The following is a 15478-nucleotide window of genomic DNA, read 5'->3' on the forward strand; positions in this document are numbered from 1 at the left end:
TAATAATTCTTCCACTAGAAAGTTTAACCCTCTGAACTGAATGGACCAACAGTGCCTAGGCTTGGCTAAACGGGAAAGAGCTAAATTGAACAGACATTGAACTATTGGTAAAAGCACACTATTAGTCTCTAAACTAAATTAGAGTTTGGACAGAAACTTAATTTTCATTGATGGTGGGTGGATTAAATTCAATCAAACAATGAGAACAAAAACTGATGACATATAATTTTTAGTGCTGAGAGCCAGAGACTAACAGTACTTTGACCAAATAGTTCAGGAGGTTGTGCACAATTTAGCCGCTAAATTCTACAAACAATCAATAATGACTGTTACATCTCCATCAAAATCTAGTTTACCCTAAATATCTTCATCTTGAAGGGGCGATGGCATGTTCCTCGTGGAGAGTCCATATTTGTGGTTCCATCAGTCACAGTGGACCGAACTATCTTCTCTATTTCTTCTTCAGGGCCGTCTCAAGTCTCAAGTACTCTTGTGCTTTTCTTCTTCCTTGTCCTAACAGATGGCAATACCATAAATCTTTCTTTACCGCAACATGCTGTGAGAACTAAATTCTCATGAAAACTGAAGCTGCAAGGAGCACATTTCACTAACAAACTTTATATATATATATATATATATAATCTCACAACATTGCAATTACAAGAATCAAACAGAAGATTAGCATCATAAATAATACACACCATAATCCTTTCTCTCCCTTCTATCATACATGAAGGAAGGAAGCAGATTTAATGTCAGTTAATATCAGTTAGACATGTATAGATTAGATTGGAGTTCTTGCCACTGTTCCACTATTCCACCTCCTTTCCTTTTCTCCTAGCATCTGCTTCTGGTGAGTTTCCCTCATTCCTGCTCTTCTGCCATTCCCTAGCAATACCCTATGTGCCATCCTGCCTCGACTTCCAATAGAGACTCTAACCTTCTCCATCCCGACATTTATACCACCTCTTCTCATATGTTGCTGCAGTGGGGACTTCATGTTAACTTTCTTTTGAAGGCTTCGTTTCAACATGGTGTTTAGTCTCTTGGACCCATTTCTGATTCCTTTAGGGCTGTCGCAATGTGTCTGCTTGTGCAAACAGTTTGTTTCAGTCCCTTCTGAATCTTGTTTCATATCCACTTGGCATAATAGAAATGAACTTGGTACACTTGGGAGTTGAACTAAACTCGGTATGCTTGGGAGTGGAATCATTGAATTACGCCTTGAAGCTGGGGCTGCTAGGACCTGTCCTGCTGTTGTGCAAATCGAGGCTCTGCCAGTCCTCTTTGGCAAACGTGGTTGGTTAGCCATGTCAGGGTTGTTTTCTTTTTCAGTAGAATCAATCAACTTGACAATCCCATCTGTGGAGGGAAGGGGGATGGTGCATTTGTTACTGGTGTTCCCCGCAAGTGGCTGAGTAGGATTTATTTGTTGTTTGTTCAACGCACCGTTTGCAGGTTCATTATAATTCTTGTTACTCCCTAATATTCGATTTGGAAGTGGTTGCCTAAGTGGTGCAATGATATGCTCATCTTGCTGCTGTTTCATTTGCTGTTGCTGTTGCTGCTCAGCAATCTTTGTGTCCACATGCTGACGTGCCAGCTTCCTTTCAACTAGTAGCTGTGCCTCCAGCTCTTTAACCTGCAAAATTTGACCCAAAAAAAAAGAACAGAATAGTAAGTTACCTATTTTCCCAACATCATGAAAAGAAAAAAAAATTGGTGAACTGTTTTATAAATGAAGGTGCAATGGTTTCTGACAAACTATATATTACCTTATCTTGCAACATCATATATTTAAGGTCCTTTTCTTTTGTCTTCAAGTCCAAACCATTGATTGTATCCTCCATCTTCTTTATTTGCACATCTTTGCTTTTCAAATCTTGCTTTGATTTCTCAGCCTTTACAGATACGAGAACCCATGAACATATAGGAACAGTCAGTACTGATTCAATAGAAAGATGATAACCATAGATTGAGGTTAAATAAAAATCAGGACATTCAAAGTAGAAGTTATCAACATACCATCTGTTTGTATCTCAGAAGGTCAGCATTGTCCAACTGTCTCTTTGCAGGACCCAGCTCTATCCCTCTAACTCTGCTAGCAAAATTCAGCGAGCATAGAGTTTCACCAAGGTCATTCTCATTGGGACTGATCTGAACAAACATGAATGTCTTCGAATCTCCTCCTAAGAAATACAGATCCATTTATCAATTTACTCATTATACATGCATAACACCAAGTAAATCAACCTAAATTTGAATTTGCTGCATGGTTCAGATAGAAAAGTACCCAGGGAATCTTGAAGCAGATGGGTGAGCTTGGAATTCCTGCACAGGAGGAAAACATGTTGTTAACATTTAAACAGAAGGTATGCAGATAGAAAAGTAACAAATCAAAGATTAGCTAGAAATTTTATAACCTGAATGGGATGTGAGGGCTTTTAGTTGCGAGAGCAGATATGACATCACCAAGTGCAGATAATGATTTATTAATATTTTGAGTTTCCTTCAACCGCTCTCCTTGCACTTCTGTCTTCGCTATCCTCTCACTTCCTGCTAGGTCAACCAACCATAACTTGTTCTTCGTGCATTCCCCGTTCAATAAATTCTCTCCCTTTACCATAACACAATGTATACTGGATAAAGATAGCACAGTTTCAAACATATAATGTAAATATCCAATATAGATATAACCTCAAATGGAGGATTAGAGCCACGTACCAGTGGGATCGGCTGCTGTGCTCATTGGCATTGGTAGACCCAATTGCTCTTGCATTACTACCAGTTTGTAGAACTTCCCAAACCTCACTCATGTTGTGTACACGTGCTTCAACCAGCCCTGGGACATGATGTAGTCCTTCACCAGCTTGCCTTATTTCCAGCCTGCATTCATTATATTTATTAGTTAGTTGAAGAAGCCAAGACTCCAATGCTTCAGTGAAACTGACACAAAGATGATAACACTGAGGATATAGACAAGTAGTTTGTTGATGAAATATCCCAATATTAATAATGCCAGTGAAATCTCAGGTAAACAATGAAAAAATAAAATTATTATACTAAGCGCAACTTATTCTGAAAATTTCATATTAAACTATTTTTTGGTATTGCATTGATTCATGGTTTGGAAGTATATAGCAGTTAAAGATGAAATATCCTTTGAAATCATTGAAAGGGATTGAGTTCGTTTAAATCGTGTTGAAACTGCCAATGAAGTTTGCAACAAATTTTACAAGAAAACGGCAACAAGGAAATTGAACGCTCATATGGCTAAAACCCTCTACGAATATTGATATTATCAACTGAACAAGAGTAATATCATAATGTAACTTTGGTCTTGAAAAGAACTGTTCAGCAAGTAAGCAAATTGTAGAAATCATAAGAGAGTGGATAGAAATGACAAGGAATTCAGGATACCTCTTTGCAGCCACACCTGGCTGAGAGTCCGAGACCAGTAAATCTCGTATTTGCTCGTTATAAACTTCCAGAACACTTACAGATACATCGTATCGAAACAGCTTCTCTCGCTCCTTAATCATACAAAAAACTTGTTCAAGTGTCCTAAAATTTACTCCACGATCTTCTACGGTACCCTCCATTGTAAAAGTTTTTCCAGTCCCGGTTTGTCCATATGCAAAAACACAGACATTGTACCCATCCAAAATTGAGCTAGCAAACGAAGTAGTTTCTTCAAAAACATCAGCTAAACAAGCAAGCATAAAAGCAACTGTTATTATTGAAAGGAACATAGTGGATTATCCAAATTGAACTTCTTATACAAGGTGAGATTACCTTGGTTTGCTTGGGGACCAAAAACAGCATCAAACTTGAACGTCTTTCTTGGAAGCCCATTGGACATAACTGTGAGCTCACCATCTTTAGCAGATTCAAAATCAATAGTCACTAAAGTTCCTGCTGCTACTTCTTCAGGTTTTAGAGGTCGACATCGGCAAAAAACTTGTATGTTTCCTGCAAGGAAGATTCATTTTTCAGTAAACTGTCTTTAAATTCCGAACCTATAGAACTTATGACAGATTAAACAAAAATAAATTTACCTTTCAACTCGAGAACCTTATTGTACAGTTCCTTTCTTTCCTTGGCTCCTTCAACAAATTTAGTCTTAATATCCTCATGCAATTCTACTTGCTGCTTCACTGTCATAACAAAACAAGTGAATTATAAGTGCAGAAGAGAGATAGCTAAGTTTGACAAGGACAAGGCATCATCAGCACATTGACCTACTTGTGGACACAATAGTAAACCTCATATCTTCCATATCTGCAACACAATTCTTGTATGCCAGTGCCTCCTCTGATAACTTGATGTGCTCCATTTTCATAAGCTGTAAATGAAAAACTTTTTAAATAACGTATCATATTACCAGATATTCCATCAGAGAGATGTCAAAACTCATAACAATACCTTCAGTTTTCTTGTCAAGTCTCTCAATGATGTGAACCACCTGCTCTTCTCTTTCACTTGTCCCTCAATGGCAAAGGCTGTACACAACCAACCATCAGTAAAATCAATATTTATGGATGGTTAATGTCATAACTGTAGACAGAATTATATTTCCATACCCAAGGACCCAACATGCATTGACTTGCGCATAAGCTCATTCTGGAGCTCCTGTAAAGACTTCAAAGCATCTTGGCATTCCCTGCTCTTAAGTCGGTTTTCCCTCTTAAGTTCGTCCATTGTCCTCCTCATTTCTGTTAACTCCCTTCTCTGACACTCATAATCTCTCAGTAGCTTCTCATAATCCCCTTCCACCTCAAGGTGACCATTATCCTCCTGTTTAACCATATTTTTAAAGGCAACAATCTAATGTTTTCACACTTTATATTTATCCCAAGACTAAATTAGAATCTTAGAGGATTAAGTGATATTACTTTTGGTGATTCGCATTCTGCTACTTGGTACATTTCCATAGGTTTTAGTAATTGAGCTTCTCCAGTATCTGAAATTAGAAATTTTAGAAAACTTGACTAAAACTCTATCTTGAAACATGAACAACAAACAAAAAGATTGGAAACGAAAAGAAGATAGAAAACTGAACTTACTAGCAGAAGAATCTTTTGTAACAGAAATCCCACATACAATTGGTTTTCCCATCACCCCTTCAAATCTAATCAATAAGCCCTCATCACCCTCAACGAAAGCTTTAAGGTCAGATACAGCTAGAGGTTTATTTGCACCTACTTGTGCATATATGTCTAGGCATGAGACAACCTACAAAAACAACCAATGAAACATAATAAGTTGTGATGGCATTAGCAACCTCCATAAACTCCTGTTTGTTTTGTTTCATGACTCCTCACCTTCTTCTCATGTATAAAAACATCAAATACTCTTAGCCCAGGAGGCCCCTCGGTGAATACAATTTCTGCAAGGTGCAGACTAACGTCATAAGTCCCAGGCTCCAATCCTCGGAAACAATACGAGAAGTCACCATAACGAGCTGTTTGGTAAAGAGCAAGACCCCCTTCCTGTCCATCTCCAATTGTAGCATCAGTCCTTACAGTGTCACCACCTGCAAAACAATCATCCTCAACAAACTCTACACCACCCAAAAACACAGCCCCACCAGTGCATCCTGCATTGATGCTTACACCAGGAACGAAAACCTTCACCAATTTCTCTTCTTTCTCTGTCTGTGGAAGGAGCTCAAATGAAGATTCAGGAGACAATTCTTTGTTGAATGTTTGAAATACTGGAGAGAACTTTACACACGGAGTCTTACTGGAGTCTTTGATACCAGACCCATCAATACCATTCTCTAAAGAAACCTCAATTGAACATTTGTTTTTATCCATGAAATCAGGAGAATCTCCATATCCAGTTCTTGATATATCAGGTGAAGCAGCACAAGTAACCAGATCAGGAGATGTTAAAGAAAACCCTATCACGGACCTACCTGAAAAGAGGACACAAAATTCAATCAAATTCTTGAATCTTGAAACCCCAATACATAAAGTTCAATCTTCACAACCAATTCTTGATCAAAACTTTAAAAAGAAGACATCTTTTACCCTCAATTGTATCATTCTCAACTGGATGTATGAGTTTTTGCGTAGAAATTGATTCTAAGCTTTGCGTTTCTTGCCAATACATATCTACTACAACAAGAAAGGAAAAGTTTTCACATTTGGTGATAAAAATGATAGTACAATAAATAAGAAAATAATAATTGGTACATTACCTTCATTTGAATTAGAAAAAGAAATTGAATCTACCATGGTGAAAGATTGAAACTTTGATGAAATGGGTTGAGTATCTAAACAATAAAAAACAGAGAGAAACCAATTAAAGAGCCTAAAGAAACATGAACAGAAACAAAAACTGGGAACTAGAGTGAGTGAAGTGATTTTACATTGCGAGCAAGAAAGAGAGCTGCTGTTTTGTTGTTGTTGCTGCCAAGAAACATCAGTAAGGAGAAGTGGGTCTTGCCATTGATTAAGTTGCTGTTGTTCATATGAAGTATCACTATCTTCCATGATTAATTAATTAATTAATGAAAAATATTTCAGAAGGAATAAGGCACTGTTTTGACGAGAAAAAGAAGATACCTTTTGAAGTGAACAATCCTTTTCTCTTTATTTGAGAAGAAGAAGAAAGGAAGAATGCTTTGATTTTGTTAATGAAAGGTAAAACATTGATTCATCATGGGATGGATTGATTGATTTTTGTCATCTGGCCGGGTTAAGGAAAATGGTGACCGTTAGTTTTTTTGAATTTTGAAACTTGTCAGCCGGGCGTAGACTGCTTGAGTTGAGCATAGTCAAACTTCAGCGGTTTGAGAATGCGGATTGTGCTTCTAATAATTATTATTATTATTATTTTTAATTATTTTAATATATTAATATTAAAAAATTTAAAAATATTATTTTAATACATTTTCAAACAATAAATACTTTTAAAAAAATAATATTTACCATACTCTAAATCAATTACTTAGCCTACAACAATATATAATATATTTTATTTAAATTCAAAACTTTTCTTTTCAATGTTATTAAATTAAAAGTTAATATTAAAAAAAATCCTATAATGATCAATATATTTAATCATTAGTGTGATAAACCTATTAGTTACTCTGAAATCTATTGTGAAGAAAAACATGGATACAAGTAATAGAAAAATTCTATTTATTATTTTTTATTGGATCATAAATTTTATTTATTACACAAACAGTTAATTTATAAAACTAAAAGGAAGAATGCTTTGATTTTGTTAATGAAAGGTAAAACATTGATTCATCATGGGATGGATTGATTGATTTTTGTCATCTGGCCGGGTTAAGGAAAATGGTGACCGTTAGTTTTTTTGAATTTTGAAACTTGTCAGCCGGGCGTCGACTGCTTGAGTTGAGCATAGTCATTTAAACTTTAGCGGTTTGAGAATGCGGATGTGCTTCTAATAATTTTTTTTTAATTTTCATTTTTTTATACTTTTAAATTATTTTAATATATTGATATAATAAAATTTAAAAATATTACTTTAATACATTTTTAAACAATAAATACTTTTTAAAAAATAACATTTACCGTAGTCTAAATTAATTACTTAGCCTACAACAATATATAATATATTTTATTTAAATTCAAAACTTTTCTTTTCAATGTTATTAAATTAAAAGTTAATATTAAAAAAAAATTCTATAATGATCCATATATATAATCATTAGTGTGATAAACCTATTAGTTACTCTGAAATCTATTGTGAAGAAAAGCATGGATACAAGTAATAGAAAAATTTTATTTATTATTTTTTATTGGATCATTAATTTTATTTTTGTATTTTTGTATTTTTTTTTCTTAAGATAAATAAGAAAACAATTAATAGTATATCGCTAATTAAAACATTATAAAATAGAGTGAGATATAAAGAAGAGAGAATTTTTCTCTTTTTCAATTTTTTTTTTTAATTTTCTCTTTTATTTAATCTATAGTATGTTTTAATTATTGATAATTAACCCCAGGCTTTGTCTTTAGGGTATAAAACATCAATTTTATGGGTTTTTTTCTTCTAATTTAACCTTATTTTTTATTTTATTATCAAATAAATACTTAAAAAGAAAAGAATGTAATGAAGTTACACAAACAGTTAATTTATAAAACTAAATATATTATGAAATAAATAATATTGGTATCAAAAAATTTTTATTATGCAATGTCATTTCATATAAAATTTATCTAAAAATTAAATACTAATTTTTTAAGTAAAATACAATTTTTTTTAAAAAAATTACAATTTTATTATAAGTAAAATCCTTCAGCAAGAACTTTTTTTATTAATTTTTTTTAAAAAATTGAACAGTGATGGCTCCACTGTTTCTTAAAACAACTCCCGAGAAGTACTTCGGTTCCACTGTGCTGCTTCTCCAATCCTGCGGTTGGACAGCAAAAATTAATGAGTCCTACCAAGCAAAATTAGTATTGCTTGTTTTACCAAATAATAATATATTTATTCACAGCCACGTTAGCAAACAGTATCCATGTATCAGCACGCACGTAGGCTGTCCGAGAGAAAATGTATTAAGACTATGCATGCCAAGTTCTGAGCAGCTTCAAAAAAAATTTAATTTCTTTCAGAAACCCGTTTCCTACTGGCACTTCCAAATATGTGCTGATTCTGCTGGTCGATGGATGTTCGATGTCAGAAAACTATTATTGTGATTGCTGTTGTAAGAATTATAATTTCATGATTTGTTAAGTGTGTAATAATTTAAAATATTATTATAAATAAAATTAAGATGATAGTATGAATAAATTTAATTTATTTTAAATTATTTTTAAAAAAAAAACTACTTGTTTTACCAAACACTAATATGCATGAATATGCATGGCTGAGGATCAAACTTACCACAACCACATTACCGAACAGTGTCCATGTATCAGCACGTAGACTGTCCGAGAGAAAATGTATGAGACTATGCGTGCCAAGTTCTGAGCAGATTCAAAAAAAATTTAATTTCTTTCGGAAATGTTACATTGTTTAGGAACATTGAATCTTGAGGAACTGGTATGATTTCTCCTTTACAGAAAGTAACTGAAATCTGAATCAGTTACAATATATACAACAAAATAGCAGACAACAATGGACAAAATCACTAAAAGCTCCGATCTGATCCTCTGTGCCTGTTCTTGAAATAAATTGTGTCTGCAGGGCAACTGATCTGTACTCCATGAACTGAGCAATGTTAGAAATTCGATAGTGCTACCATTATTCAACCTGTGTTGCTTTACCATCATGAGAACCCGATATATCAGCTTTAAAACTCCATGCTACACTATAAGCCTACTTCTTCCATTGCAGCTGCCATGGAAGCTGATGCCTCTTCAAGGGTTCGCTTCTTCTCTACTGTGTTGAAGGCCTCAATAATATCACCTTCTTCCCAGTCATCGTAATCTTCTGCCCCAATACCACACTCTAGTCCAGCATTTACCTGACAGGAAAAGATATCATTTGTACAAGGTAAGATAAACAGCAGATGGAAAACGTGGAGGGGCCCCAAAAGATCCTCAAGCCCAGTGCAACAGAGAATTGCAGAATAATAGAATGTTACTGATTGATATTAAAAGAGAAAAGCACATTAGAAATGGACCTATTATACCAGGCATCGAGTTAGAAAAATATAGTACAACCACCAGGGAAGGTATTTTATGATCTTATACAGGACAAGGGCATTCACTGAGAACAAGAAAAGGCAAGAGTACTTCGAATAAAAAATGTAAAAGCAAGAAAGCAAGAAAGTTAACTCCACACGTTGACCCAAGAAAGCAAGGCATAATGATGTAGTGAAGAGGCTGCATTTCTCACATATAGACTTCACACGTTGACCCAAGAAAGCAAGGCATAAAAGTTAAAGAATCGATCTCATCAAATATAATAGAAATTGGATGATCCAGTCAAATCATTCAAACCCAACAACCACAGCAACTTGAAATTCTTAGTACTTCAGAGAAAAGAAGTCTCCCATATTGCAATAGAGCTATTTCTTGAATAACACAGGCATATCACCTAAAAGAGACCAAGTTTTGAAATCACATTATGTTTGTTTTTTAACCTTGAACAACACCCACCATGAATAGCTGAGTTATTAAGGACATCCAATCAATAGATAAAACATTCCTCTAGATACATCATTAGAAATTCTAAAAAAGAAAAGAGGAAAATAAAGCAGTTACAGATATTTGACAGACAACTCAATAAAGGTCAGTATAAATCAAGTCCCTAAACAAGGATTGCTTATATAGATGTTAAGAGGTGTGACTACACTGCATAATGCTCCACTGAAATGCAGGTCTTTGGAAAGGGTGATAGATGCACCGAGATCAACTAAATGTTTTAGTTTGTTGATGTTGTAATACTGAAAGTAAGCTGTCAATTTGACCCATTGTAACAAAGCAAAGTTATACAGGCATCAAAAGCATACCTCCTTCACTATTTCCTTAACACGTCTCAAAGAATCAAGGACACCAACATGGACTGTTTTTCTATTTCTGAAAACCCTGATGCCACAGCCTTTTACTACTTTGCCTTCTGTCACCATGCATCCAGCAACACGACCACTGCCGCTGCTAAATACTGCCCGGACTACCGTTGAGCCAATTGGTTCTTGTTCCTGTTAGTATGCAATCAGCAAAACAGTAAATATACAGCAATGGATATTTAATAGCATTAAATCAAAAGCAGCACAAGCTCATAAGCCAAGAATATTCCTGACTTAAATAAACATGGGCTGCAATGATAGTATTTTTAAGGGCAGTCTGTTAAAGAAAGGCAGAAAAGCAGAACGAATATAAACATTGTCCTAACTGGAAACAATGAACTAAATAGCTGCTCCCATCCCCCAACCCTCAACCCTAGGCCCCAGCAAAGGCCAAATAACAATTAGACATATCAGATATTAGTGTCCTGCCTTGGATATATATGCTTCATGGACACTTATTTGCTGTAGGAGAAATTCATGTCAAAATGCTGAACTGTGGTGGTACGAGCATGAAACATCAGCATGCCTGTACTATGATATGCTGAACAAGCATGCATGGAAAGAAAGAAGAATCACAGTTTAATTTTTCTAGACGATATCAGAGGCACTTTATGAAGTTTGTTCCCATATTAGAAAATAATGGAATATTAAATAAGAATATCAGTTTGTTTGAATTTGGTATACACAATAATCTTCAATTCAGTAGGAATTCCTAATTTTGTCAACATTAATCAATCCAATTTTTTTTTTATTCGGCTAGAAATACATAAAGAATTCAAATTATAAGACAAGAAAAAGATAATAGAAGAATAACAAACAAGTGGATTATCATACATGTATTTCATGTAGAAAAATGAATAAGTCCATTTAGTTAGTTCTATATTCCTTGCACTTTCTAAACAATTAATGTATAGCCACCACCCCACCCCTACCTAAAAATGGTGAACATTTACCATGCATATCCCCAGTCATGCAAAATGTAATAAAACAGGTTACACACAAAATCTATCCTAAATTATATCTGCAATCTACACAAATTATAATAAAAAGAAACAAAGTGATGAATTAGAATTTACCTCAACAAGTTCCAAAAGTCCTTCCATAGCATTCCGCACTTCATCAATTAGTTCATAGATAACTCTATATAGCCGAATCTCAACACCTTTTTTTTCTGCATAACTTTTTACAGAACCAGGAGCTTTGACATTGAATCCTAAAATAATGGCTTCACTCGCAACAGCAAGATCAACATCACTGTTGCTTACATCTCCTGTTGCTTGCAAGAGGAACTTCAAAGTCACATTATCTCGAGGGAGTACTTGTAAGGCTTGCCTGACAGCTTCCATAGATCCCTATTTATAATAAAGAGAAATTAATTTTACTTGTACTTATAGTATGAAGTATAAACCATACTAGTGATCATGTAAAATTTTTTGTCAAATCCTTGGGGCAACAGAACAAATATTTTGCTCAAGGTATGAATGTGCATGCATGAACAGTTGAGTTTGGTCATCCCCATGAAACAATCAAGCCAAAAATTGCATTGCTATTATTGAAAAATTGATTTCCAAAAGCATTTCATAGCATGAGTTAAAATGGTCTTTGCTAAACATTTTTTAATATCTGATTTTTCATTCAGATTATTTTTCTGTAGAAGTTAGTGATCGACACAAAGAATCAAAGTCCAACTAAAAGTAAACTTATTTTACCTTTAAACTTGATAATTAAAAATAAAAGTTCATTTATAAGTTTCTCATAATGTAGAGCCAAATTCTGCTTCAAAAAGAAGTCAGGACACCTCTAATTGTAATTTCAACTTTAACATGGATCAAAGGGACATGCAGAAAGAAACATGAAGCTGTTTTTTTAATAGCATTGTAGACAAATACATATTTGTTCAACTTAAAGCATTTTACCAAAGTAACTTGTCAAAAGCAACTCTTGTATTATGAATCAAATTCATACATAACACAAACCAAATGGCTTCTTGGAGCACCTTTCACTTTTCAATTATATTATTATAAATTCAAGTGTCTAGGTAACTATCTGTTCAGCAATGTATTCATGAAATGCATTTTGAGATTTTAGTGCCTAGATCTGGAAAACATTCCCATGCCTTGTATCAGTATAAGCTAGTACACATATAAAAGTCAATTAATATAACAAATTTGCAAACACAACTTTCAACAGAACTGACAATATGATGAAGAAGCAAACATCATGAAAATTGTTCTTATCTGGGAACGGTGAAATGAATAGCAAATGCACAAACCTGAAGATCGACTTTCATTATTATATTCAGCTGGTGCAAGTCTAATCCAGATAGCTTTCCTGCTGAAACAGCTGAGGCTAAGGAAGAAAGGGTCACCTTTCCATCCCCAGCCTTAGCAGATATACGTTCATTCCATAATAATTCTGCACATGTCTCTGCCTTTTCACGTGCAATATCAAGGGAGGCAACAACCTCAAATTCATCACCAGCAATTGGTACATTACTCAAACCAATAACCTGTAGAGAAAAGTGTAACATATTTGCAAGGTTTCAAATGAAAACTCATATGAATTAGTCATGTGAGAACCATATGACAGGGATCCATGAACATATAACATAAGATAAAAATAAAAGAAAATGGAGGTTGGTTTGTTGTTATAATAACCCAGCAGACATGAACAACCTTCTAAAATCATAGTCACACTTTTTTTCAAAACTAGAAGCATTTTGGGGATTGAGCTTGATACTCATAATTCTAATTATTTCAAGTATCAAAATATTGGGGGTATCCGTATTTATGGAAGTTTAAATTTTCATGCTTATCATAATTGTTGGTTTGGTTTATGTGTGGTGAAAAGGGAACATTAGAGTGGTGTTAGATCATGAATATTCTGACAATAATGATGAGAAAGAAATAAGAAACACAGCTACATTCTTTACTATTAAAAAGCCACCATACAAAAATAAGTAAAATATATAATACAACAAGGAAACAACAATAAGCATGGAAAGAGAATAACAACAAACCTGTACAGGTATAGACGGTCCCACTTGATCAACCCGTTTTCCACCACCTTCAAATAAAGCCCGAACCTGAAAATAGCATAACAACGAAGTCCTCCAAGCTGAGTGAAATCACACTAAGCAGCAACTTATTTCTTAAAGAAAGTTCCGAGTTATCTTAAAGTTCAAACTCCAACCAACCAACCTTTCCAAAGGCTTCTCCACAAACCACTACATCCCCTCTTTTCAATGTGCCTTTCTGTACAATAAAAGTAGCTATTGGTCCTTTAGATTTATCAAGGCCCGCCTCAATAACTGTACCCTTTGCATTTCTATCTGGATTAGCCTTCAATTCTTGTAACTGAAACAATCATGCATGAAGTCAGAAAACATAAATAGCATAACATTAAATGCATGCTACATTCCAATTGTTCCAAGGAATCATTGATGGTATAGGATTTATGAATTGCAATGTATTTCTAGATATTTTGGCAGATATCTTATAGAGATTTGGGAGAGTGCATGCATGATTTTGTATATATGCACCTTTAACTGTCCTTTGTGTGCTCAATAAATCACATACACCATATTCAAGTTTCATGATGATCCAGCATGGGAAACTTCAAAGGACAATTACAAGATATCACACTTATTGTGGAACACAAGTTAATCTTTTCATGACAAAAACTGCATCTATTACTAACACATTCTTAGCAATTAATAAGATGGATGAAGTACTAGCAACTAATGAAATAGATAATGCAAGCCACTCAACTAAATCAATTAGATACTGCAAGATAATACTAATAGCTATTACTAGCAGAGAGAGTGAGAGAGAGGTTCATGGATCCAATTTTGACGACATAAATGGCCAGTAGACAACGAATATTTCATTTCACAACAAAAAGACAAAAAAATGAAACCAACTAATTGGCACATGAATAAATTTGAACTGACCTCTGCAACAAGCATAACAGTTTCCAACAAATCATCTATATTTTCCCCCTTGAGAGCACTGATCTGTTAAGAGGCACAAGCATATAAGCATCTGGAAAAGGATAAAGATAAAAGAAAGGTGCAATAAATATAAAATACCTGAACCATTGGGACATCACCACCCCAGTCCTCTGGCATGAGGCCAATTGAAGAAAGCTCTTGCATAACTCTTTCTGGATTAGCTCCATCTTTATCTATCTGGTAGAATTGAAGAAAAAACAGAATCAGAAATTCCTTGAGCCAGCACCAAGCAAACCAAAGGCATTTCCAAATGCAGCTGGGCAAGTGTTTCTTATTTCGTTACTTTCTGATAACAAGAAAACCCACTTTTGTCGACATACCTTATTTATCGCAATCACAATGGGTACTCCAGCTGCTTTGGCATGGGCTATGGCTTCATTTGTCTGGGGACGAATCCCATCATCAGCAGCCACCACAATAATAGCAATGTCAGTCACCCGTGCTCCACGGGCTCTCATTGCTCCAAATGCCTGCAGCAGTAGATAATATAGAAATCATCCAAATGCAGGCAAGGGTACTTGGTTCACAGTTAAGTTTATAAATTAATATCAGAAGAACATTAGCTGCTTAAACGAAAATTAAAGCACATTAGATATGATCTGCAAAGCATTTAACTATTTGAAAAAGAGCAACTGACGTGCATTAACATCAATAATTGGATAATCTGCTTACCTCATGCCCAGGAGTATCAAGGAAAACACATGGTTGCAACTTGCCATCCACTGGTACCATAACTTTATATGCTCCAATTCCTTGTGTAATCCCACCAGCTTCTGAGGCAGCCACCTGCAGATATCCATCTGTCAGGCTACAGTTAAATTCTGCGCATGTCAGCTTAGAACAGTCTACATGTAGCTTCGGAAACCAACTAGTCTCAAATCAATTTCATGTTTACAAGCTGGACATTCTCTATCTTCCTCCAATCATAAGTACACCAACAAAAAAAAAAAAAAAAAACCTTTATTGGG

At 34.7% G+C, this 15478-nt stretch overlaps 2 protein-coding genes across 7 annotated transcripts in view; both read right to left on the reverse strand.

Moving 5' to 3' along the window:
• Positions 1 to 602: 602 nt before the first annotated feature.
• On the reverse strand, positions 603 to 6743 carry LOC105133803 (kinesin-like protein KCA2). Of its 6 annotated transcripts, none has more exons than XM_011037927.1 (19): positions 6573 to 6743; positions 6377 to 6467; positions 6206 to 6280; positions 6036 to 6122; positions 5325 to 5920; positions 5067 to 5235; positions 4896 to 4963; positions 4584 to 4797; positions 4426 to 4502; positions 4246 to 4345; positions 4059 to 4157; positions 3796 to 3972; positions 3421 to 3706; positions 2725 to 2886; positions 2424 to 2639; positions 2294 to 2331; positions 2026 to 2189; positions 1776 to 1901; positions 603 to 1642 (listed from the first exon to the last, which is right to left on the reverse strand). In XM_011037927.1, the coding sequence occupies exons 3-19, from the start codon at positions 6240 to 6242 to the stop codon at positions 785 to 787; spliced, it is 3474 nt and encodes a 1157-aa protein (XP_011036229.1). In that variant the 5' UTR covers positions 6243 to 6280; positions 6377 to 6467; positions 6573 to 6743; the 3' UTR covers positions 603 to 784. The 6 variants fall into 6 exon arrangements, with proteins under 6 accessions (XP_011036229.1, XP_011036230.1, XP_011036226.1 ...); XM_011037928.1 differs by having other exon boundaries at positions 6377 to 6489; XM_011037924.1 differs by having other exon boundaries at positions 6036 to 6119; positions 6377 to 6743.
• Positions 6744 to 8948: 2205 nt separating this feature from the next.
• Positions 8949 to 15478, reverse strand: part of LOC105133805 (translation initiation factor IF-2, chloroplastic-like) — an 8765-nt gene continuing 2235 nt past the window's right edge. Inside the window, exons 3-12 of the mRNA XM_011037929.1 lie at positions 15183 to 15296; positions 14831 to 14980; positions 14589 to 14687; positions 14451 to 14513; positions 13699 to 13854; positions 13518 to 13583; positions 12771 to 13007; positions 11575 to 11850; positions 10442 to 10630; positions 8949 to 9451 (exon numbers count right to left, since the gene is read on the reverse strand). Coding sequence (XP_011036231.1) covers positions 9296 to 9451; positions 10442 to 10630; positions 11575 to 11850; positions 12771 to 13007; positions 13518 to 13583; positions 13699 to 13854; positions 14451 to 14513; positions 14589 to 14687; positions 14831 to 14980; positions 15183 to 15296 — 1506 coding nt within the window. The 3' untranslated portion in view covers positions 8949 to 9295. The remainder of the gene's footprint in view (positions 9452 to 10441; positions 10631 to 11574; positions 11851 to 12770; positions 13008 to 13517; positions 13584 to 13698; positions 13855 to 14450; positions 14514 to 14588; positions 14688 to 14830; positions 14981 to 15182; positions 15297 to 15478) is intronic.

The sequence above is a fragment of the Populus euphratica genome, unplaced genomic scaffold, assembly GCF_000495115.2.
Source record: "Populus euphratica unplaced genomic scaffold, PopEup_1.0 scaffold54.1, whole genome shotgun sequence".
NCBI classification, from domain to species: domain Eukaryota; kingdom Viridiplantae; phylum Streptophyta; class Magnoliopsida; order Malpighiales; family Salicaceae; genus Populus; species Populus euphratica.

What these genes read in the sequence shown, in the direction of transcription:
- LOC105133803 (XM_011037923.1), bottom strand. Translation starts at nt 6,500, where the DNA reads ATGGAAGATAGTGATACTTCATATGAACAACAGCAACTTAATCAATGG. An exon ending in TAAGGTTCTCGAGTTGAAAG is followed by an intron (nt 3,973 to 4,058) that starts GTAAATTTATTT and finishes TCTTCCTTGCAG; the next exon opens with GAAACATACAAGTTTTTTGC. An exon ending in TGGTCCCCAAGCAAACCAAG is followed by an intron (nt 3,707 to 3,795) that starts GTAATCTCACCT and finishes TTGCTTGTTTAG; the next exon opens with CTGATGTTTTTGAAGAAACT.